Raw genomic sequence first — 24,812 nt, forward strand, 5'->3', positions numbered from 1 at the left:
AATTCTTACATATTGTTGGTATCAAACCTTAGATAGATGTTCTGTGTGTATTTTCTCCCCATCTGCATCTTGCTTATTTATTTTCTTAGTCATGTCTTTAATGAGCAGAAGCCTTTAAATTTGAAGTCCCCTGATCAGTTTTTTCATTTGTGCTTATTGCTTTGTGTGCCCTAAGTAATTCTTGCCTACTACCAAGTCACAAAGTTGTTCTTTTGTTTGTCTATAAAAACTTTATGGTAGACTGCTGTGATGGCCTTTCTGTCATTCCTGATGTTTCATACTTATATATATATATTTTTCCTAATCAGTCTGATGAGAGGAATATCAGTTTACTGGTATTGTCAAAGAACCAGCCTTTGGTTTCATTAATTTTTCTCTATTGTTTTCTATTTTCAATTTAGTTGATCTCTACTCTTATGTTTATTGTTTCTTTTTTTTCTGCTTGATTTAATTTGCTTTTCTGTTTCTGATGTCTCAGGGTAGAAACTGAGGTCATTGATCAAAGACTGTTTATTCTTCTAATGGAGCAATTTACAGCTTTAAATTCTCCTCCTAAGTACTTCCTTAGCAGCATCTCAAAAATTACAATATGTTGTGTTTCTATTTTCATTAATCTGATCCTTTTGAAGTTTCTCTTTTGATTTCTTTCTTGATCCATAGGTTTATTTAGAAATTTTTTATGTAGATTCTATATATTTGGGATTTTATTTTATTTTTAAAGATTTTATGTATTTATTTATGAGAGACACAGAGGCAGAGACACAGGCAGAGGGAGAAGCAGGCTCCTGGTGGGGAGCCTAATGTGCAACTCGATTCCAGGATCCTGGGATCACAACCAGAGCCAAAGGCAGACACTCAAACCACTGAGCCACCCAGGTGCCCCTATATTTGGGATTTTAGAGATAACTTTGTTATTGATTTCTAACAATTTCATTGTTGTTAGAGAGTGTACTTTAGTATGATTTAAGAATCCTTTTAAATATATTGCCACTTGGGGTGTCTGGGTGGCTCAGTCAAGCATCTGCTTTCGGTTAAGGTCATGATCTCAAGGTCCTGGGATCAAGTCCTGTGTTGGGCTCCCTGCTCAGCTGGGAGTCTGCTTCTCCTCCTCTTTCTACCTGCTGCTCTCCTTGCTTGTGCTCTCTTGCTTGCTCTCTATCAGATAGATAAAACCTTTTAAAAAATGAATAAATATATTGATACTTACTTTATGACCCTGCGTATGGTTTGTCTTGGTCAGAGTTCTGTATGCACTTGAAAGGAATGGGTCTTCTGTTGTTGGGTGAAGGGTTGGGTTGAGAGTGTAACTCCAGTTTTCTGTAGCCTCACTATTGCCTACTTGTTCTATCAGTTTCTGAGAAGGAGGTATTGAAGTCACATACAGCTGACTTTTTCCTATTCTTTGATTTATATCATTTTTTGCTTCAGGTATTTTCACTTTCTGTTGTTAGTTGTATAAAGATGTAGTAGAATCTTTTCATGTTAAATTGACCTCTTTGTCATTATGAAATGATCCTCTTCCTATGGTAAAATTGTTTGCTATGTAATGTGCATTCATATTAAGATATCGTCTCAGGCTTTCTGTTGATTAGTTATGGCATGGCATATCTTTCTTTCCTTTATTTTTAACTTATTTTTGTCAATATATTTCAAGTAGATTATTTGTAGACATCATACACTAGAGGTCTTATTTTTCAAATATAACTTGACAATGTCTGCCTTTTAATTATGGCATTTGATGTGATCAGTGATATGCTTTAAATTTACCATTTAGCTCTTGTTTTTTCTACCTGCCATTTCATCTGCCGTGTGTGGTTTTCTCTTTTTTTTTTTTTTTGTATTAATTGTTTTTTTCAGTAATTTTATTATATCTCATTTGTTGGCCTTATACCTTCTTTAATTAAAAAACACTGGTTGATTTGGGGTTTATTTTATTCATCTTTAATAGTGTGTATATTCAAGGAATATTATACCCTTTTAGATGTAACACGGGATCCCTATAACAGTGTATTACCACTTTTGCTTTCCTGGCTTTTGTGCCATTGCTGTCAATAGGTATGAAAAAGGTTTTTGTTTGTTTGTTGTTGTTTTGCTTTTTCTTGTGTCAGAAACCTTGCAATATGGTGTAATGATTTTGGCTTTATGCAGCCAATTAGCTTCTAAAGAGATTTTAAAAATGGATTAAAATGTATTTTGTATTTACCTACACATTTAGCATGTCCAGTGTTTGGTTTTCCTTTGTGTGGATTCAGATTTCTACCAGCTCCTGTTTTCCTTTTAAGAGACTTCTCTAATATGTCCTGTAGCACAATACGCTGGTGATGAGTTCTTTTAGTTTTTATAGATCAGAAAAATCTTTTGTTTTCATTTTTGAAAAGTACTTTTGATATATGTCAAATTTTAGATTGCCTGTTGTTTTAGTTTAGTTTACTTTAAAGATGTTATTCTACTGTCTCCTGTCTTCCTGTCTTGTGTTGTTTCTGATGAGAAATCTACTGTCATTCTCTAGTTTGTTCCATTTTATTTAAAATCTTTTTAAAATCTGGCTGCTTTTAAGATTTTTGTCTTCATCACTAGTTTCAAATAATTTCATCACACTGTTTTAGTGTGATTTTCTTCATGTTGTTTGTTCTTGAGGTTCATTGAGCTTATTTGTTCTGTGGGTTCATAGTTTTCATCAAATTTAAAGTTTTCATCCAGTATTCTTCAAATATTTTTTCTGCTGGTTTGTTCTTCTCCTCTCCTCTGGGGACTGATTATACAGACACTAAGCTACCTGAAGTTTTCCCACAGCTCACTGATTCTGTGGTTTCTCTATTCCATCCAACCCAGATTCCCCGCCCCCCCCTTTTTGTATTTGAATACCTTTGTTGTATTTCATGATCATTAATATTTTCTTTAGCAGTTTCTAATCTGCCTCTGATCCTATTCTGTATAATGTTTACCTCTGCTATTATATTTTTCATCTCTGGAAGTTTGACTTGGGTCTTTTTTAAGTTAATTTTTAAATTTTAGAATAGTTTTAGATTACAGAAAACTTGCCAAAATAGTACAGAAATTTTACATGTACCTCTTCACTGAGTTTCTCCAATTTTTAAAATTTTGGTCAAGAAAAATAAATACAACATAAAATTTGTTACCTTAACTAATTTTAAGTGTATAAGTTCAGTAGAGTTAAGTGTATTCACATTACTGTGAAACAGATCTCCAGAATCTTTGTCATCTTGCCAAATTGTAACTCTAGACCCATTAAACAACTTTTTTTCTCCACCCACTCAGCCCCTGGTAACCACAATTCTACATTTTTCTTCTGAGAATTTGACTATTTTAAGTGGAACCATACAGTGTATATCTTTTGTGACTGTCTTTTTTTCATTTAGCATGGTGTTTTCTCCCATGTGTGTTTTTTTTTTTAAAGATTTTATTTTCTTTAATCTCTACACCCAGTGTGGGGCTGGAACCCACAATTCCTAGATCAAGATCCACTGACCGAGCCTGCCAGGAGCCCCTCATTTTTTAACTTTTCCATCTTTTTTTAAAACCTCGTATATGTTTATGGTACCTGTGCTATTGCATTTTAAAACAAAAAGCCTACTTGGATCTTCATCTTCCTCTATTCAGCTCATTTTTTTCCATTCATAGCCAATTTTGAGAGATAATTTTTACTAAATCATTTTTTTCTTCTGCTTTACAGTTCTGTTCTTACTGTGTTCTGTTTTCCATCCCACTCCACTGAAATTTTAGATATCAGAGTAATAGTTAACTTTATTATTCATATCAGTATGCAAACTTTGAGTCCTTATACTGACCCTTCCCTCACATTTGATGCTGTTGCCTGCACTTTCATTTTTGAATCTATTTTCCTAATTTCTCAAGTAAGCTCTAGATAGTCCTCCTTTATCTCCTATTTTGAAAAACAGTATGATAATCTTCCAGGTCTACCAGTACAGGAGCCATTCTTGCTTGTTTCCTCTCCCTCAACTAATCATTTTCCACGTTCTCTTAACATTTTTAAAATTTCTTTTCTCCCTTTATTTTCACACTACTCACTGCCTCCACTTCCTAACAAAGCTCTGTCTTTTGCATCTTGCCAAATGTAATTGCTTGTAATTGGCGGGAAAAAGTTATTTTCATTGTTTTAATAGCATAACCTGAAGTTGATTTTTAAGATTTATTTTCAAATATATATCTCATCCTAATTTTATGAGGACCGTTTTATAAAAAATTAAGTTCTTTATGTATAGATTAAAAGGGGTTTTTTTTTTTAAGATTCCTGGTTGGTGAATAAGAATGAATCTTCATGCCAGGAGGGTAGTGCACCCTAAACTGGAGCTCCTGTGCTCCAGACCCTTCCAGACCTTACACTGTGTATCTCTTCACCTGGATGTTCATGTGTATCCTTTAATATCCCTTGTAGTAAAGTGGTAATCTATATATGGAACAGGCAATATCTGAATTTTTACACAAATGGCACTCATGATACTAAAAAAAGTGGAACCTGAAAATCAATGAATATTTCTTTTTTTAAAATAAATTTATTTTTTACTGGTGTTCAATTTGTCAACATATAGAATAACACCCAGTGCTCATCCTGTCAAGTGCATACCTCAGTGCCCGTCACCCAGTCACCACCCCCCAACCTCCCCTTCCACCACCCCTAGTTCGTTTCCCAGAGTTAGGAGTCTTTCATGTTCTGTCTTCCTTTCTGATTATTTCCCACTTATTTTTTCTCCTTTCCCCTTTATTCCCTTTCACTATTTTTTATTTGGGGAATATAAAAAATCAATGAATATTTCTAGTGAAAAAGAATTTCAGTAGTTGCAGACTGGGGGAATAGGGAAGCAGCAGCATGAGGGAGTGCAGGCAGTTAGACTCTTTTTTATAGAATATGTAAGAATTTATAAAATAAAGGCTCCATGGACAATCTTAAAATGTTCTAAGTGCCTTCACAGGAGAAAACATTATTATATTCATATAGTGTACTAGAATCTCATAAAATATGTTTATCTATAAATAGATTTTTTTTTTATTTTATTTAAAGAGAATGTGTTCATGCAAGCACACAGAAATGGGAAGGGGGAGAGGAAGAGAAAGTCACAAGCAGACTCTGCACTGCGTGCAGAAGCCATCACAGGGCTCAATCTCACAACCCCGAGATCATGACCTGAACCAAAACCAAGAGTTGGATGCTCAACTGAGCCACCCAGGCACCCCAAAACACTTGGCTTTTTTAGCAGGCAACAAAATAACTTTTTCTAGTACCTCAGTAATATTGCTGATTAAAAGCAAGCCATGATATAGAACAGGCAGTTAAAGGAAATACCAGAAATTTCAACAAAGCCCATAATAAAATATAACAAATATCAATAAATTCTTATGTAGTCACAATATATGTGGAGAATACTTTGTATAAATGGTACAAAGCATTCAGCAATATTTGAAGTAATTCTAATACCATGTTTATGTGAGCTGTGTAGCAAATAATGTATTTATTGTAAGTTCATAGTAAGCTGTAGGAAGAAATTAGAGTGATATAATAATCAGCAAAAATATCCATAAGAATTATATATTTTCTAATATTCATCATCAGAATTCAAAATATTATTGTCTTCAAAGTCACCCAGACTTTCATCTCTAAAGCCTGAAAACTGTTAATGTTGAAATATACAACTTTTTTTTTCCCCAAAATAAAGCCACCAGCACTCTTTTGAGTTAGAAACTGTCACCACTATCTTCAAGCTATTAATAATTCTTATTACCATCAAAGGATATTACTGTGGAAGTTCTTCATACCATATAGTTGCAAAAACAAATAACACATAATCTGCTTGAGTAAACCTCATAGAAATCAGAATTTTATAGCTAATAGGGACATTTGTCCTATAGGTTAGGTCATAAAGTAGCCAGCAAAGCTTTCCCTGATGTAGAAACAAATTTTTCTAGTTGGTATGCTCCATCTCCATCAGGATGTTTTCCTCTCACCCAAAAATATACATTGGTGGCAGGTGTGGCAACTTGGCAGTCAACAGGAGCACCATCAGAAGTAGGACAGGGCCATAGTGGCCTTTAGTCCATAATATAGGCACAGTAATTGGATGTCATGTGATTCTTTGGTGAATTTTGAAAGAAGGGAGGTGAATACCTCTTTTAAACTGACATGCACAGTATTTTCAGTGGATCATTTAATTCATGGAGGAATTGTACTGATTCTTCACAGTTTCTTGGCACTCAAGGTTTTTGACAGTTGTTTTCTGTCAGCTTGTAATAGCTGGGTTTAATAGAAATGTTGGCATATATGCTTATGCCTAGAAATATCGTTTTTTTAAAATTTTTATTTATTTATGATAGTCACACAGAGAGAGAGAGAGGCAGAGACACAGGCAGAGGGAGAAGCAGGCTCCATGCACCAGGAGCCCAACGTGGGATTTGATCCCGGGTCTCCAGGATCGCGCCCTGGGCCAAAGGCAGGCGCCAAACCTCTGCGCCACCCAGGGATCCCAAATATAGTTATTTTTGGAACTAGAGTTATTTTCTTTGTTTGCCTGTTTTAAATTAAGCAAATAGTTTTCTTGGATGTGTTTTAGGAATATTTATTAAGAACCTGTTAGTGTCTAGTGTATTTAGGGCTTTAACTCAGTAGTTACTGTATCAGCTTATAATTTATAGATCAGGAACTAAGACTGTGAAAAGTGAATTGAATTGATTTGTTTACATAACTAGTTGGTACTGGAATTGATTGTTAAATCCTAAAAGCTAATGTTATTTCATTTCAATTTAATTGATATGCTACATGATTTTCTTATACCTATAGAGTGGCATAGTAGAAATGAATATAAACTAATTGATATGATTTGTTTGTGTATAGTGAGAGAATCGAAGAAGCTACTGACCATAATTCTGAAAAACATCATAAAAATTAGTAAAAGAGAAGGGAAAGAATTGCTTTTGTATTTTGATGCATCATTAGAAATCACTAATGTGGCACGAAAAATTTTTGGTGCAAGTAAATATAGGGTAAGTGTTTAAATTCTTTTTAATATTTATTTTCATAAAATTATTTTTAATATTTTTCCATAATTATGGAAAGTTTAAGTTACTTGGGACTATAAGTTTCATTGACTTTTTCCCCTAGAATTCTTAAAATGACATGTTGATTTTTAGTTCTTTAAATTTGTATTGTGGAATAACCATCAGATTGTTAGCAATAACCTTGAGACACCCGTTAGAATCTCAGATGACAAAAAAAGCTGAAGTATTCGGAACATATAATGAATTCCTGCTAGTTTAAAAAGTGAATTGAGATAAGGCCATGTTTTTAAATTAATAAACATTATGAGAATTACAGAATCTACCTCAGAAGAAGGGAATGAGGGGCATAGCAAAAATGAAGTAAAGAAGTTGAGAAGAGAGCATGCTCATTAAAAGTCAAATTTGAAGGAAAGTCTATGCAGATGGGTCTTGAAATGGCCTTGGAGGCAAAATTTAGAGAAGATGCTTTCTAAGACCAGGGAAGACATCATGAATCAGTAAGGTGATGATTCATGTTATGTTTCAGGGAGCTATTCTGTTGACAAGTTTGGATAGTGCAAGTCTTTGTTCAGGCTGCTGTAACAAAAATACTGTAGACTGGGTGGCTTAAATGACCTACCTTCCTTCCTTCCCTTCCTTTCTTCTTTCCTTCCTTTCCTTCCCTTCCTTCCTTTATGCCTGCCTGCCTTCTTTCCCTCCCTTCCTCCCTCCTTCTCCTTCCTTCCTTCCTTCCTTCCTTCCTTCCTTCCTTCCTTCCTTCCTTCCTTCCTTCCTTCCTTCCTTCCTTCCTTGGTTTCCATTTATTATTTCCACTTATTTCCCATAGTTCTGGAGGCTAGAAGTCCAAGAGCAGGGTACCAGCAGGCTTATTTTCTGGTGAGGGCCCTCTTCCTGGTTCACAGTGGCTGTCTTTTCACTCTATCTTCACATGGTAGAAGACATGAGGGAGCCTTCATTTTATAAAGGCACTGATCTCACTCACAAGGGTCCTGCCCTGATGACCTGATGACCCAATGCCTCCCAAAGGTCCCACCTCCTAGTATCATCTCTTTGGGGGTTAGGTTTCAGTATATGCATTTGAGAGGGACACATTCAGTTCATGGTAGATTTATGGTAAAGAAAAATAGAGACTGTGTTTGTGGAGAAGGGTATTTATATATACAAAATAATGATTTGAAATAATTTGGCAGTTTTGAAAGGAAACAGTAAATAATTGCATTAACTTGGAAAGAACTGGGAGAAAATGACATCACTTTGAATTAATTTGATTTTAGGAATTTACCAGAAAACAAGGTATCTCAGTTGCCAAAACATCTGTACATATACTTTTTGATGCAAGTGGATCACAGGTATGTGTCAGACTTCTGGATTTTTATCACTGAGCTAAATTGAACCTTAAATACTTGAAAGGTGAATATTTAAAAAATAGTCTCAACATATAGTGCCCTATTAAGATATGTGATTTTTTAAAACATGTTATTAATGATCATTTATTTTAGTACAAAAGATAGTTACAAATACCCTTTTGATAAGTTTAAAAATTAGAAGTATCTGTCCTGGCACTAATTCCAAAGATTGTTTTATGTCTGTTGACATTTGAAGATGTGGATGATTTTTGTTGGGTCATTTTGTAGGATTAAGCACATAGGAAACAGAAAGAATTGACTTTTTAAGTATGGATGAATGGGTACTTTATTAAGACATCAGTGTTTTGAGAACTTCTTGTGGTTTGCAGTTTGAAATACTTTTTTCCATATTCTCCTACAGATTCTAGTGCCAGAAAGTCAAACCTCACCCATTGAAGAGGAACTCATTACTTTGAAAGAAAAACCTAACTCCCAAAAGGAAGATGTGAAACCTCCAAAAAACATCAAAAACAGTAGTCAAGTGGATGGAAAGAATAGTCAGCTGGAGGTAAATTTGGTGTCAAAATAGTTGTTTATAAAACAGCATAGATCAAATCATTGCTACATACAATTAATAGAAAAAGCATATAGAAGTTACCTTAATGGCCTTCATCAATAACATGTCAGAGTATTTTCCCCTGCCTTTTACAAACGCAAATGAAAGATAGTGTTTTAGCAACTGTGTTTATGTTTAGAGGTAAGAAAGTTAGGACAGGTATAGCATACACTTGTAAATTCCAAGTTAGAAATATGTAAAAAAAAAAAAAAGTACCATGTTTTGTATTTATCCTGTCTGTTCTCTATTTGCTTTTGGCTGTGATATAGAATACATCTATAATGTGTAACGTTCTCTTTATTTGTACAAGGAAAGAAAGCTAAGTGTTAATTCTTTTTCCTCCTCTTCCTGCTCTGTGGAGGCTCTCCTTTAGGCACATTCAAAAGAACCATTTCTCAGCCTTCTAATCTTGTTGTGACACTTGTCATTGCTAACGGCCCCGTCTTAATGTCCTCTCCTTTTTTTTTGGTTTCTGTTAGCATTTTAGTTCTCTTCCTACTTCTGTTACTACATTAAAGATACTTTTTATCCCCACATCCTAAATGTAGATTTGCTCTGAAAGCTTGACTCAGCCTCCTGAACATCTCCATGCCTTCTCCCTTAAAAGGCTGTTTTCAAAGTGCTTGCAGCAAAGTCTCCACTTATTCTTTGAATGTTTTCCTTTTGAATGTCCCTTCTTTTCCTGAAGTCTAACCTCAAACTCTTTTATCTTTTGCTTCAAACTTGTATCTGCATTCAAAATTCAATAATGCTACCATTAATTTTCCGATGGTATCCTGATTCCCACCTCCTCTCTCCTCATACCTAGGACCAAGGTACTAGTGGTGGCCCTTTCCTAGTACCTCTCACATCCTTTCCTCATTCCCTTCACCCTTGCTCATATTATTTTACTTTTTAAAAAAGATTTATTTATTCATAGGAGACAGAGAGGCAGAGACACTGGCAGAGGGAGAAGCAGGCTCCCTATGGGGAGCCTGATGCAGGACTCGATCCCAGGACTCCAGATTCACAACCTGAGCCAAAGGCAGACGCCCAACTACTGAGCTACCCAGGTGCCCCAGCCCTTATTCATTTTAGCATACCCAGCTCAGTACAATAACCTCCTCCTTGGTCTTTGACACTGTGAACTCCCCTATGTGGTGTACCTTCTGCTGGTTTTTCTTAGTCCCAGAGTCCTTATCACATTCTTCTGCTCAGAAAATTTGGGGACCTGCATCTACATTTTGACTCAATTCTGAGACCTTGTACAAGTTCATTTTATTCTACGTACTCACCACTTTAGTGAGGCTAATTGCTTTCCTGCCTCCTTTTATGCCACACTCATTCTTGCTCTATACTTTGGTGTCTGTTGTTTGTCCTTTTTTTTTACCCTTCCTCATTTCAAGTGCCCTTACGTTTGCGAGTCTTGATTAATTTTCACTTTTCTTCATGGACGTTTTCCTATTTTTATTTTTACTAATCTCTCACCTTTAGGCAACTGTAACTACTTTCATAGGCTCTTCCACACATTTTGGCATATTGATGTTAATATTTTTTACCTCATTAGTCTTGTATCCTTAATTAAGTGAAAAATGCCATCTTCTGTTTTCCTTAGACAATTAAATTATAAAAGCCATTTTCTATGTCTTTATATCAAAATCATAAATTGAGTACTTATTTAAAATTCTGATTCTTAAAAAAAATAAAAATAAAAAAATAAAAAATAAAATTCTGATTCTTAGGACTCCCACCTTTAATTTATTGAGTCATAAACTCTAGAAAAGATCTCTGAGAAACAGTGCACTGTCATTAAATACTCACTGTGCTTTTGTTTAGGATTGAAGCATTTATATGAATAGGTAATTTTCCAAGTCCCATTCACTATGCCACTAGGAACTGTCATTTCTTGACTAATCCATTGGTTTGGTAGTTTGTTTTCTGGTTAATCATAGAATTCCCCATTTTCCTCTCCTTTCCACCTTTCCTCCACACCCCATTTACAGACCTATTAAAAACTCCTGCAGTATTGTTTTCTTTGTCTTAGGGACAGATGCCTTTTGAAAAACAGCACTCTTCTGCCTCTACAGTTTGTCATCATCTATACCCTTTCATGGGGTCCTCTGAAACTCCTGTCCCTGTAGCCCCAGCCTCTGCCTGTCTGCTTCTGTTCATCTCTTGAATAAAGTTAGGAAATGCACATCTTTACTGGAACCACTAGCTCATATGCTGCTGAGTCTCTGAATTCCTGTAGCCACTTTTTACTCTAAGGTTACTTTAGTCTCCACAGAATATTAATATAGTTTTAAAAATGTGTGGAATTTTTGAAGAATCCTAAACATTATGAAAGCATTCACACATTTACATAAATATATATCCAAACATCATACACTGAAATAGAATAAGAAACTGAGCCATTGGTTGTAGATATACTATCAATAAAATATTTGCAGCTTGTTTATAAGGGGGCTGTATTTCATTTGTCTTGATATACTATAAATACTTTTTAAAACAACATTCTTGGGATGCCTGGGTGATCCTGGAGTCCCGGGATCAAGTCCCACATTGGGCTCCCTGCATGGAGCCTGCTTCTCCATCTGCCTATGTCTCTGCCTCTCTCTCTGTGTCTCTCATGAATAAATAAATAAAAATCTAAAAAAATTAAAAAATTAAAAATGAAATAAGGAATGTTTTGGCTGCCTATTCAATACCAAATATTAGGGTAAAATATCTTATGTCAGCCTAAAAAAACAGAAATTTATGGATATCATGTTGTTTATAAAATACCATGTATCAGAGGTGCCTGCAGGGCGCAGTCATTGAACATCCAAATCTTGATTTTTGGCCCAGGTAGTGATCGATCCTGGGATCGAGACCTGCACATGGGGGTCTGTGCTCAGTATGGAATCTGCTTATCCCTCTCTCTCTGCTCCTCCCCCTGCTCATGCTCACTCTCTCCGTCTGTCTCTGAAGTAAATGAATAAAATCTTTAAAAACATACCATTTATATTTTGTGTGCAGACAGAATAAAATGTTATGGAGAAGATGATAGAATGTGTGTTTACTGTGGCTGCTTCTTGTGGTTTCAGATAATTACTCCTGGCAAAAGAAAAATGTCTGAAGCATCAATGATTGTTCCTGGTGCAGATAGATACACTGTGAGAAGTCCAATACTTTTAACCAATACCTGTAAGTTTTGTAGTCTTAAAAGACTTCTAATAAACATTATATTTTTAAAACAGGCATTTTTTAATTCAGATATTTGGGCATAATTTACCTAGGTGATAAGTTGGGAACATAGAAATTAAGATACGAACCACAGATGTCTTCTACTTGTCAAGAAATTTCAAATTTTTTAGAAAGGTATATTGGTTATTAACATATAAACATTATTTAAAGTATTAATACACAGCATTAATAATTTATTACAATTTAAGAGGGAGTCAGCTGCCACATAGTGGATAAAACATTGAATTAATCAGGACGCATGGGCTTATTTCTCCACCCCCAGATGTATACTTGGTACAGATTATCCCCCAGATAAGTGTAGAACCAGTTTTCTTTTTTTTTTTTAAGATTTATTTATTTATTCATTCAGAGAGAGCGAAGAGAGAGGCAGAGACACAGGCAGAGGGAGAAGCAGGCTCCCTGCAGGAAGCCCGATATGGGACTCGATCCTGGGCCTCCAGGATCACACCCCAGGCTGCACGCTGCGCTAAACTGCTGGGCCACCGGGGCTGCTTGAACCAGTTTTCTTTTTATAAAATGGAACTAAAGTGTCTATCTCAAGTTGTTTAGAAGACTAAATAAAAACTCTTCATTCAATAAGGAATATTGTGAAATATTTAGGCAGTGCCTGATACATACTAAGGGCTAAATACAAATAAAAAAAATGCTATATGCTAGCTGCTATAAAACACAGTCTTATTTGGCCTTTATGGCAATTTAAATGTGACCTTCTGTTCCCCTAATCCAGTTGCCTACTGGGCAGTTGTCTCATGTCCAGTAGGCTTCACAATGAATTCATCTTTCCATCCTCCCTGCCAATGTTTTGTCCATTTCTTACCTTGGTAAATGGCATCTGTATCTACTTACTCATTTAAACCAGAAACCTGGGACCCATCCTTGCACCTCCATTTTTTACCTTCTTCATCTGAAAAGTATCTTCTTCATCTCAAGAATCGCAGTATGTAATTTTAGAAGCCCTATAAATACAGCAGTCCTCTGTCCTCCTTGTTAGCAGCACCCCGAAGAGGAAGAACTAAACCACCGCTGCAAATGACGAGTTCTGCAGAAAAACCCGTTACTCCTAAAATGTCGGAAGGTCAAGTGGGCAATGCCGTATCTCTTATATCTAGACCATCTGAAGAAAGAAATAGTGGAGATAATACAGACAAAGTAACTTTACTTTGAAAACATTTTTAAAAATTAATTTTATTAAGTTTTTGTAGAAATACAGATTGAGCTAACTTCTTTTGTAAGCAGTGAGTGCCTCACTTTGTTTAAAGTATCACCATTAAATGTGTTTATTGTTCCTTAAAGTCAGTTCCTTCTGACAAGACTCATTTATTGTGCTAACAGTAAAATTTAGGAATATCCATTCAGTATAACTGATTTGTATATTCAGTAGGAGAAATGGACTTGACATCACTGTTTAATTATACAAGTTAGTGTCTTCTAGAAATGTAAAATACAAGTGGACTTTGTCCTTAATTATCTCAAAGTCTAGTGTGGAAATTAGGCAGATTAATAAGATAATTATAATATTGTATAAATGTTCCCAGATTGTACTTATAGGATACAGTAGGAACCTAGGGGAGGGGAAGGTGCCGAACACCAGAGCTGGAGGGGAGGGTGAAGACCAGGGGATGCTCTTTAAAGAGATGGAAAGTGAGTTGATATTTTTGAAGGGTCGATAAAGGTTAATCAAATGGACATCAAGGAGAAGGGCATTCATTCAGGTAGTCGAAGGGACAGAGCAGAGAATAGCTAAGAGAAAGTTATTTCCTGAAGAGATAGAGGAGGTAGCCCGAGATACAGATAAGTTTATAGATAAGAAACGCCTAATAGCTTTTGTTTTCTCTAAAGTGTGAGGTGGGAACATGGTGAATTTGTCTTGGTGATATGCTGAAGTAAAGGGCTCAGGGCCATGTAAAGACTTGAAACAGCTGCTATGAGATAATAGGGATAAGTAAAGGGTAATGAAGAATAAGTAAAGGTGTTAGGCAAGATTGAAGGCCCTTTCAATTTAAGACTGAATTTTATTATGGCATCAGTTCAGGAAGAAATATATGTCATTTTCTCCAACAAAGCTTAGCAGCTTTGTTGTTACAGTAAAAAAGAATTGGTGGATTTGAAAAAATGAAATGGTTATGTGGCCAAAGGATGAATGGTGCAAGAGTTGAAGATACTTTTAAAAAGAGTCAAAAGTAACTGTTCACATTATGCAGCTAAGTGTTCCTTATCAGGGCACTGTTGTTCAGTGGTGTGACGTGGTCCTGAGTGTGGTGGGATGGTGGCCATTCCAGGCTTGTGCTTGCTTGTTCCTGTCAGGGGAGCCCTTCTGTCATTGCGATATCAACATGTACCTGCACACTTCCTTGTGGATCCCACACACACACCCTGGGAGATACCCACTGGCCAGACCAAGTAGGGAAGACCCTGGACAGGGCGCAGGTTCTTAGCCTGGAGGGCATATGTTTCTGAAAGCATTGGCAGATTGTTATTGGATCTGGGTACGTGTGTTATCTGTGGCTGTAAAAAAGAGGGAAGCTTAGTGGCGGCAAGAGGTTACCTGTTCAGTGGCCAAGACTTTACAGAATCATTAAATATTCTAGAATTCCCAACTCTTGTGTGTATGTTAGTGAAAAGACAGAATAGATGCAGGCTGTGCGATCAGCTTCAGTAGGAGATGTGCCACAGCGACTCTAGAAATTGTCAGTTACAAGTGAGAATGGACTGACTAGCTGTGGATGGGACCTGCCTTGTCTGCAGTGAAAATCATTTTCTTGTGTTTTAGGATAAGCAAGCAGTATTCTGGAATGGGCATAACCTTTATGAAACAACAGACATACTACCCAACTTTTAATAGCAAGGCAAATTATTTTAAAGGTTTTAAACTTCAATACTCTTGACTTTTAAGTTGTTTTCGTTTAATGCCTTGATTTAAATTTACGTTACCATGTCTCCTATGTGTTATAGCATATTGAAACTGCTAAAGTTATAGAGAAGACAGAAAGTAAGGACACTGAATTCCCAAATCAAAATATTAGTAATAGTAAGTACCTTTTTGGTTGAATTTTACTTTCTCTTAAAAATATATATACACTTCATATTTCCTTTAACTTCACTGGCTTTCATTGATTTGAAAAAGAAAGATTTATAATGAATGTGTTTGGCTTTAGAAAGAAACTTAGAGGTTATGAGGAAATAGAATACAGCCTCTATTTCCAAGAAGATCAGTCTCTGCATCCTAATATGTGAATCTTGACTAATTTCTCTACCAACTCCCATTTTACCCTGCCAACTGCACAGGGTAAAAATTGAAAGTGCTATAATTTTTGTTTTTATTTAGGTGATCTGAAGGATATTGATCCTGATTCCCAGGCAGTAGGAAAAAAAAAAAAACCTGTGTAAGTATGAAGAAAACTATCAGTTAATATATATTAATATTGTTTTTACATAAATTTAATAAATTTAAAAGAAAAGGCTCTTATATTCTTAGAATGTCATACTGGCTGTAGCACTGATCAGCTCAAGTATTACTATGATTGCACAATGGGAGATAGTCTGTGCTTTTTTCATAGCCACCAACATAACTCTTTTCCAAGTTGGGAGACTTCAGTCTTTTTCATTTTAAAATGAATGAGAATTTTAAAATAATAAAGTATGAGTACTTGAGAATAAAGTGTGAGGAATTTAACCTAATTTAAATACTCAGTGGATCAGGTAAAATATGTGAGCTCTATTTAAGTAGATATTGAATAATAGCAACAATGTAACATTTTTAATAATAGTTTTTAATCTGATCAATTACATAGTAAATTTTAACTTTCATAATGACTTACATAAATATTTTTATACTTGACTAATAATAAATTGCATTCAATAAATATTGACTAATTAAAAAATCAAGGTCTCATGTCAGAAATCATAGAAATGATTCAGAAATCATAGAAATCAAACATATAAAACTAATGTTTTATAGTACATTAAGCAAGTTATTTTATTTTCTAGGTTACCTGGTGTTTTGGACAATATATGTGGAAATAAAATGCCCTCCAAATGGTCATGCTGGACACCTGTAACAAATATTAATCTATGTAATAGCCAAAGAGCAGGTGCTTCATCAGGAGACACATTCAGTAAAGGTGAAATATGGTTTTCTCGGTATATAATAGTAGCTCAGAGAAATACTCATTTCCTGAAATGTCTAATAAATATCTTTGATTTTAACAAGTATATGTATTACTGGTTTATTAATTTAATAAGCATTGACTTTTTTTTTATTTTTCCACTAGGTATTATCAACCAAAAACGTATGAAACAAAAGTCATCCTCGTCAATATCTGAGGATAATTCTGAAGAAACAGAAAAGGTGCAATATAAGAAAAAAACAACACAGCAAAACAAAGTAGAGAAAGCAGAAGTGGGAGTTTGCAAAAGAGACACTCAACAACAACTAAATAATCTTAAACATTCGGAGCAGAAAAATACTGAAAACACCAAGCAAAGGGATTGGCATATTGAATCTGAAACTACTTTTAAATCGGTTCTCCTAAATAAGACAGTTGAAGAATCTCTGATCTATAGGAAGAAATACATACTGTCAAAAGATGTGAATACTGCCATTTGTGATAAAAGCCCTTCTCCTAGAAAAAATGTGAAAAGTCACAGAAAATCGGGGAAAAAAATAACATCTGAACTTAATTCCTGGGATTTGAGACAAAAAAAAACGGTGAGCTTTCAGTGTGTTTGCTTTTTGTGTACCTATGATTTGCCTATCTGATAACATAAGGCAGTGAAAGAAGCTTGATGGTTTGCTGCAGATTTAACATTTGTGAGACCTTGTTCTTTAAGTATCCACTCTGACAGTGCCTCCTGAACTCCCTGACCTCATCCTAGGTCTGCCCCCCACCACCACCACAGACCCAGTGCCCAGGGTGTAGGGAGGCTTGCAAACTGGGGTAGCATGAATGCACCTGCAGCTCCTTGTGTCCTCCTGATGGCTTCTTCTACTCTGTCCCGCAGAAGCTTTGAGCATGTATAGAGAACTATCTGTGGCTCTCCTGTGCTTACCTTTCTTTTAAGAAATGGTTATTTTTGTCTATTTTTTCTCTGTTTTAACCAATTAGAGCGTAAAGACTATGTTTTAGTCATCATTTGTTTTCCTGCATGGCCTACCTCAATTTTGAACATAGCATCTGAAACCATTTCTTTGATTATTGCACTGGAGTTTGACAAGTTTTTTTCAAAGAAGAAGAAAAAATCTAGGTGGAGTACAGGAGACTATTTTCTACTGTCCTATTGCTCATCTCCACTGGAGCTCTTACCACCTCCTTCAGATGAATCATCTGTAGGACATCTCTAGGACAGCTTTAGCTAGTGTGCACTGTACTTTAGACTGAAAGTTTACTTTTTGTAGCAGTTATCATAAATCCTTTATTTTGTCATTGCTATCAAGATGCAGATTAAGAAAACTTTTAAATTAGAATACATTCCACTGCCAGTAATAGAATCTGTTTTTCATTGTTCCTTAGAGGATCCAGGTATTATATAGGCATCTATTTTCATGTATCTTCCAGAGTGATATTAACACCTGGATAGCCAAATGTCTAGAGTGATGTAAATGTTCGTCTTGATATACAGATTAAATACTTAATAGAAAATTTGCAGTTATTGTTTATAATCAGACATTATTTCATTTGTCTTGACCAGCCTTATTATTTTGTCTCTAACCTGCAACTCACTTCCTGTGCCTTATTTGGCTACTTACTGTCTTCTTTAACCAAATACTTCTGGGTCATTTTTTTCTTGTTTCTTATTATGTTATTCTTCCTTCTAGTCTTAGCTGCCATTTAGTTCTTCAGATGCAGGGGAAGTAGGTTCTTTTTGTCTGAATGGCGATCTGTTCTTCAATTTTTATTTTAAACTGCTTTCTTTGGAATTTAGGATCATTCCACAGAATTTCCCTGAGCTAGTCATTCATTTTTTCCTGGGAGTATGGAAACTGATCATCTCTTCTAAACTGTGCCCTGATTTTTTGAAATCCAACTTCCTGTTTCCAAAAGGACTCTTCAGTCTTTCATAGTGTGACACCCTGGGTTATTATTATGCAGGATTTCCTGGCACTGGCACTCATGATACTCTTCAAAGATAGTTTCTGATTCTGCTCCCTGTTCACTGGGTTAACCCAGAGAAACAGAACCTCTGCAGCTCAGCAGTACAGATTTCCCAAGTTGGTTCCTGTTATGCTGGAACTTCTTAACTCACACTCTCACTATTTTAGAGGAGGTTCATTTTTGCTACATTTTTATCAAGCCAAAGTAACCTCCAGAAGAGACAGTAAGTAGTAACTTATGATCTATTACATATAAAAACATGAACTTAAAAATGATCAAAATAGGGCACCTGGGTGGCTCAGTCAGTTAAGCATCCTACTCTTGATTTCCGCTCAGGTCATGATCTCAGTCAGGTTCATGAGATTGAACTCTGCATCAGGCTCTGTGCTGGATGTGGAGCCCGCTTGACGTTTTCTCTCTCTTTCCCTCTCACTTACTTGTTCTCTGGCTCTCTCACTTAAAAAAAAAAGATTAAAATAGTAAATGTTATTTTTCTATTATGTTTTACTATAATTTTAAAAAATGCCTGATTCCCATAAAAAAGATAAAACTAATGACTAGAGTCAGGAGAACGCATAATCTTTGGAGTATTGTAAGGAGTGTTCTCTTAGCCAAATTACCTAAAATTATGCAGATGATAATTCTTTATAGTCCTTCCATTATTATTAACTAAAGTCTATAGTTTAGATTAGAGTTCACTCTTTGTGTTGTATACTATACATGTTTTGACAGGTATATAGCAACATGTATCTTCCATTACATTATCATACATAATAGTTTTACTGCTTTAAAATTCCCCTGTGCTCCTTACCCCCTCACACTCCTGGCAATCACTGATTTTTTTACTGTCTCTGTAGTTATGCCTTTTCCAGAATATCATAGAGTTGGAACTGTATAGTACATAGTCCTTTCAGATTGGCTTCTTTTACTTAGCAATTGCAATGACTTTTCATGGCCTAATAGCTCATTTCTTTTTACCACTAGATAATATTCCATTATATGCATGTGCCAAGATTTGTTTACCTATTCACCTTTGAAAGAACATCTCGGTTGGTTCTGTGATTTGACAGTTATGAATAAAGCTTCTGTAAACATTCATTGTGCAGATTTTATGTGGACATAAGCTTCCAACTCATTTGGGGAAATACCAAGGAGCATGATTGCTGGATCATAGAGTATGTTTAGTTTTGTGAAAAACTGCCTGTTTTCTGGAAGTGGAAAAATGTGGCTGTACCATTTTTGCATTCTGAGCAACAGATGAGAAGGTTCTTGTTGATCTACATCCTTGCCAATATTGAATGTTGTCATTGTCTTGGATTTTAGCTGTTCTTAGTGGTATCTTGTTGTTTTAATTTACAGTTCCCTAATGACATATGAATTTGAGCATCTTTTCATATTTTTATTTACCATCTGTATGTCATCTTTGGTGAGTTGTTGATGCAGATCTTTTGCTCTTTTTTATTGTCGAATATTAACAGTTCTTTCTATAATTTAGATAGAAGCATGGCATGCTTTATTTCACTTCATAGATAACTGCGTTTTTTAATTAATTGAAGGTTTGTGGCAGCCCTGTATTGAGCAAGTATAGTGATGGCATTTTTCCAACAGCATTTGCTGACTTTGTGTCTCTATCACATTTTGCTAATTTTCATAATATTTTAAAGTTTTTTATTATTATATTAGTTATGGTGATCTGTGGTCAGTGTTCTTTGATGTTACTATTATAGTTGTTTTGAGGCACCGTGACTGCACCCAGGTAAGATGGCAAACTTAATACATGGGTGTTTTCTGACTGCTCCACCAACTGGCCATTCCCCTGTCTCTGTCCTTCTCCTTAGGCCTCCCTATACCCTGAGACATAACAATATTGAGATTAGACCAGTTAATAATCCTACTGTGGCCTCTAAGTGTTCAAGTGAAAGGGAGAGTCCCATGTCTCTCATTTTTAAGTCAAAAGCTAAAAATGATTAAGCTTTATGAGGAAATCATGGAAAAAGCTGAGATAAGCAAAAAGCTTGATCTCTTGTGAAACAGCTTTATTGCTGATCTGGAGGAGGCTTGAGTGGCCTATATAGAAGCTCAAACTAGCCACAAAATTCTCTTAAGCCAAAACCTACTTAAGAGCAAAGCCCTAACTCTCTTCAATTTTATGAAGGTTGAGGTAAAGAAGCTGTAGAAGAAAAGTCTGAAGCTAGCAGAGGTTCATGAAGTTTAAGGAAAGAAGCCATCTCCATAACATAAAAATGCAAGGTGAAGCAAGTTACCCAGAAGATTTAGCTAAGATAATTAATGAAGGTGGCTAGACTAAACAGATTTTCAGTGTAGACAAGATAACCATATATTGGAAGAAGGTGCCATCTAGGACTTCCAGAGGTAGGGAGAAGTCAATGCCTGGCATCAGAGCCTCAGAGGACTCTCTTATTAGGAGCTAATGCAGCTGGTGACTGTAAGTTGGAACCAGTGTTCATTTACCATCCTGAAAATCCTAGGGCCCTTAAGAATTGTGCTAAATCTACTCTGCCTGAGATTTATAAATGGAACAGCAAACATGTGACAGCACATCCTATAACATGGTTTGCTGAATATTTTAAACCCACTGTTGAGACCTGCTCAGAAAAAAAAAAGATTCCTTTTTAAAATATTACTTCTGACAATGCACCTGATCATTCAAGAGCTTTGATGGAGATGTACAATGATTTCAGACCTGCTAACACAGCATCCACTCTGCGGCCCATGGATCAAAGAGTAATTTCTACTTTCATGTCTTACTATTTAAGAAATACATTTCATAAGGCTCTAGCTGCCATGCATAGTGATTCCTCTGATGGATCTGGGCAAACTAAATTGAAAACCTCTGGAAAGGATTCACCATTCTAGATGCCATTAAGAACATTTGTGAAGGGGGTCCCCAGGTGACTCAGTCAGTTAAGCATCCAACTCTTTGATTTCTGCTCAGATCATGATCTCTGAGGGTCATAAGGTTGAGCCCCGCATCAAGCTTCATGCTGGGTATGGAGCCTACTTAGGATTCTCTCTCTCCCTCCTTCTCTCAAAGAAAAGAATGTTTATGATTCCTGGAAAGAGGTCAAAATATCAACAGCAGGAATTTGGAAGAGTTAATTCCAGCCTTCATGGATGACTTTGATAGGTTCAAGACTTCAGTGGAGGAAGTAGCTACAGGTGTGGTGTAAACAGCAGGAGAACTAGAATTAGAAGTGGAGCCTGAAGATGGGACTAAATTCCTGGGATCTCATGATAAAACTTTAATGGACGAGGAGTTGCTTTTATGGATGAGCAAAAACCACGGTTTCTTGAGATGGAATCTACTCATGGTGGAAATGCTGTGAGGACTGACAACAAAGAATTTAGAATATTACATAAACTTAGTTGATAAAGCATAGACAGGGTTTGAGAGGCTTGACTTCAGTTTTGAAGGAAGTTCTTGTGTCGATAAAATATTATCAAATAGCATTGCATGCTACACAGAAATCATTCATGAAAGGGACAATCAGTCATTCTGGCACATTTCATTGTCTTATTATAAGAAATTGCCACAGCCACCCCATCCTTCAGTAACCACCACCCTGATCAGTAAGCAGCCATCAAGGTTGAGGCAAGACTCTCTACAAGTGAAAAGATTATAATCTGCTGAAAACTCAGATGATTAGCATTTTTTAGCATTAAAGTATTTTTAATTAACATATGTACTTTGTTTTTCTTTTTTTTATTTATTTTTGTTTATTTATGATAGACATAGAGAGAGAGAGGCAGAGACACAGGCAGAGGGAGAAGCAGGCTCCATGCCGGGAGCCCTACGTGGGACTCGATCCCGGGTCTCCAGGATGGCGCCCTGGGCCAAAGGCAGGCACTAAACCGCTGAGCCACCCAGGGATCCCCATGTACTTTGTTTTTCAAGACATAATTCTATTCTGCATTTACTAGACTACAGTATAGAGTAAGCATAACTTTTATATGCACTGGGAAACCCAAGTTCATTTAACTCACTTTAATGCATTATTTGCTTTATCACTGTGCTATAGAACCAATGTGGTGTGCCTGTACAGGTCGTTTATCAGATATGTGTTTTACAAATATTTTCTTTCTATGGAGCATCTTTTTATCTTCCAAACAGTGTCTTTCACAGAAGTTTTTATTTTTAATGAAGTTCTACTTACCAATTTTGTCTTTCATGGATTGTGCTTTTGGTGTTATACGTAAAAAGGCATTGCCAAACTTAAGGTCACCTATATTTTCTCCTATGTTATCTTCTAGGAGTTTTATTGCATTTTACTTTTAGACTTATGATCTCTTTTGAGTTAATTTTTGTGAAGGGTTTAAGATTTGTGTCTAAATTTGTTTGTTGGGGGATCCCTGGGTGGCGCAGCGGTTTAATGCCTGCCTTTGGCCCAGGGCGCGATCCTGGAGATCCGGGATCGAATCCCACGTCGGGCTTCCGGTGCATGGAGCCTGCTTCTCCCTCTGCCTGTGTCTCTGCTTCTCTCTCTATCTGTGTGACTATCATAAATAAATAAAAATTAAAAAAAATAAAAATAAATTTGTTGATGTTTTTTTTTAAAAATATGTGGATGTCCAGTTATTCCATCATCATTTGTTGAAAAGACTCCTTTCTCCGTTACATTGCCTTTGCTCCTTTGCTAAAGATCAGGTGACTGTATTTATGAAGGCTTATTTCTGGGCTTCCTGTTTACTTTCTATTTTATTGTATTATTTGTCCATTTCACGAATACCACCCTATATTGATTATTGTATCTTTTTAGTAAATCTTAATGTAAGGTAGTGTCAATCTTCCAACTGTGTTTTTCAATATTGTATTGGCTATTCTGGGTCTCTTGCTTCTCCATGTACACGGTAGAATCATTTTTATTTATTGATATCCATAAAATAACTTGCTGGGACTTGATTGTAATTACATTGAATCTGTAGATCAAGTTGGGAAGAACTGACATTTTGACAATATTGAGCTTCCTATCCATGAACATGGAATTTCCTTCCATTTATTTAGTCTCTGATTTTCTTCATTAGTCATGTATAGATCTTGTACCTGTTTTGTTAGATTTATACCTAAGTATTTCCTTTTGTGGAGTACTAATGCAAATGAAATGTAATTTTAAACTTGTTCATTACTAGATTATAAGAAAGCAATCAACTTTTGTATAGTAACCTTATATCATTCAGCAGTGCTATCACAATTGCTTTTTAGTTCCAGGAGTATTTTTGTTGATTTTTTTGAGATTTTTTTATACATAGACAATGATGTCATGTAGACAGTTTTATTTCTGTCTAAAACTGTCATCAAAAACCCTTTTATTTCTTCCCATTCTGTATACCATTTATTTCTTCTCTTGTCTTACTGCATTCCTAGAACTTCTGGTTTGATGATGAATAGGAGTGGTGAGAGTAGGCATCTTACCCTTGTTTCTGATCTTGGTGGGAAAACATGTAATTTCTTTCCATTAAGTATGATATTAGCTGTAATTTTGTTTTTTGGAAGATGTTCATTTTTTAAAAAATATTTATTTATTTATTTATTTATTTACTTACTTACTTACTTACTTACTTATTTACAAGAGACACAGAGAGAGAGGCAGAGACATAGGCAGAGGGAGAGGCAGTCTCCCTGCAGGGAGCCCCATGAGGAACTAGATCCCAGGACTGGGATCTCGACCTGAGCCAAAGGCAGATGCTCAACCACTGAGCCACCCAGGCATCCCTGTAAGATTTTCTTTTATCAAGCTGAAGACATTCATCTGTCTTCCTAGTTTTCTAAGAATTGTTATCATGAAGGGGTATTGGGTTTTGTTACATGCTTTTCATGTATCTATATTGATACAATTATGTGATTTTTCTTTAGCCTATTGGTATGATGCATTGTTAATTGATTTTCAAATGGTGAATCAGACTTGCATATCTTGAATAAATACCATTTAGTTATGGTATATAGTCCTTTTTTATATGTAATTGAATAAAATTTGCTAATGTCTTGTTGATTTTTGTATCTATGTTCATGAGAGATACTGGTCTGTAATTTTCTTGTAATATCTTTGATTTTGGTGGAAAGATGACACTAGCTTCATTGAGTTAGGAAGTATTCCCTCTGCTTTGGTCTTCTGGACAATTGTAGAAAATTGATATAATTCTTCCTTAAGTATTTGGTAGAACTTACCAGTAAACCCATCTGGAGCCTGGTGCTTTCTGTTTTAGAAGGTATTAATTAGGGGATCCCTGGGTGGCTCAGTGGTTTGGCGCCTGCCTTTGGTCCAGGGCGTGATCCTGGAGTCCCGGGATCGAGTCCCACGTCAGGCTCCCGGCATGGAGCCTGCTTCTCCCCCTGTCTGTGCCTCTGCTTCTCTTTGTGTGTGTCTCTCATGAATGAATAAATAAAATCTTAAAAAAAAAGAAGGTGTTAATTATGGATTCAATTTCTCTAATAGATGTAGGCCTATTTTGGTGATCCATTTCTCCTTATATGAGTTTTGGCAGATT

General features: G+C 35.8%; 1 protein-coding gene across 8 annotated transcripts in view; it reads left to right on the forward strand.

Moving 5' to 3' along the window:
* The window catches only part of SYCP2 (synaptonemal complex protein 2), a 47,173-nt gene extending 31,574 nt beyond the window's left edge, over positions 1 to 15,599 (forward strand). For 4 of the 8 annotated variants that reach the window (XM_055301185.1, XM_055301215.1, XM_055301192.1 and 1 more), the window contains 5 exons: positions 6,866 to 7,014; positions 8,304 to 8,378; positions 8,797 to 8,943; positions 12,057 to 12,156; positions 13,208 to 13,396. In XM_055301185.1, the coding sequence (XP_055157160.1) occupies positions 6,866 to 7,014; positions 8,304 to 8,378; positions 8,797 to 8,943; positions 12,057 to 12,156; positions 13,208 to 13,380 (644 nt within the window). In that variant the 3' untranslated portion in view covers positions 13,381 to 13,396. Of the gene's footprint in view, positions 1 to 4,269; positions 4,345 to 6,865; positions 7,015 to 8,303; positions 8,379 to 8,796; positions 8,944 to 12,056; positions 12,157 to 13,207; positions 13,397 to 15,168; positions 15,245 to 15,541 lie in introns of those variants that run through there. The other 4 variants (XM_055301222.1, XM_055301207.1, XM_055301230.1 and 1 more) reach the window with 4 other exon arrangements.
* Positions 15,600 to 24,812: the final 9,213 nt, after the last annotated feature.

Source organism: Nyctereutes procyonoides, unplaced genomic scaffold, assembly GCF_905146905.1.
Source record: "Nyctereutes procyonoides isolate TBG_1078 unplaced genomic scaffold, NYPRO_anot_genome, whole genome shotgun sequence".
Taxonomy (NCBI): Eukaryota; Metazoa; Chordata; class Mammalia; order Carnivora; family Canidae; genus Nyctereutes; species Nyctereutes procyonoides.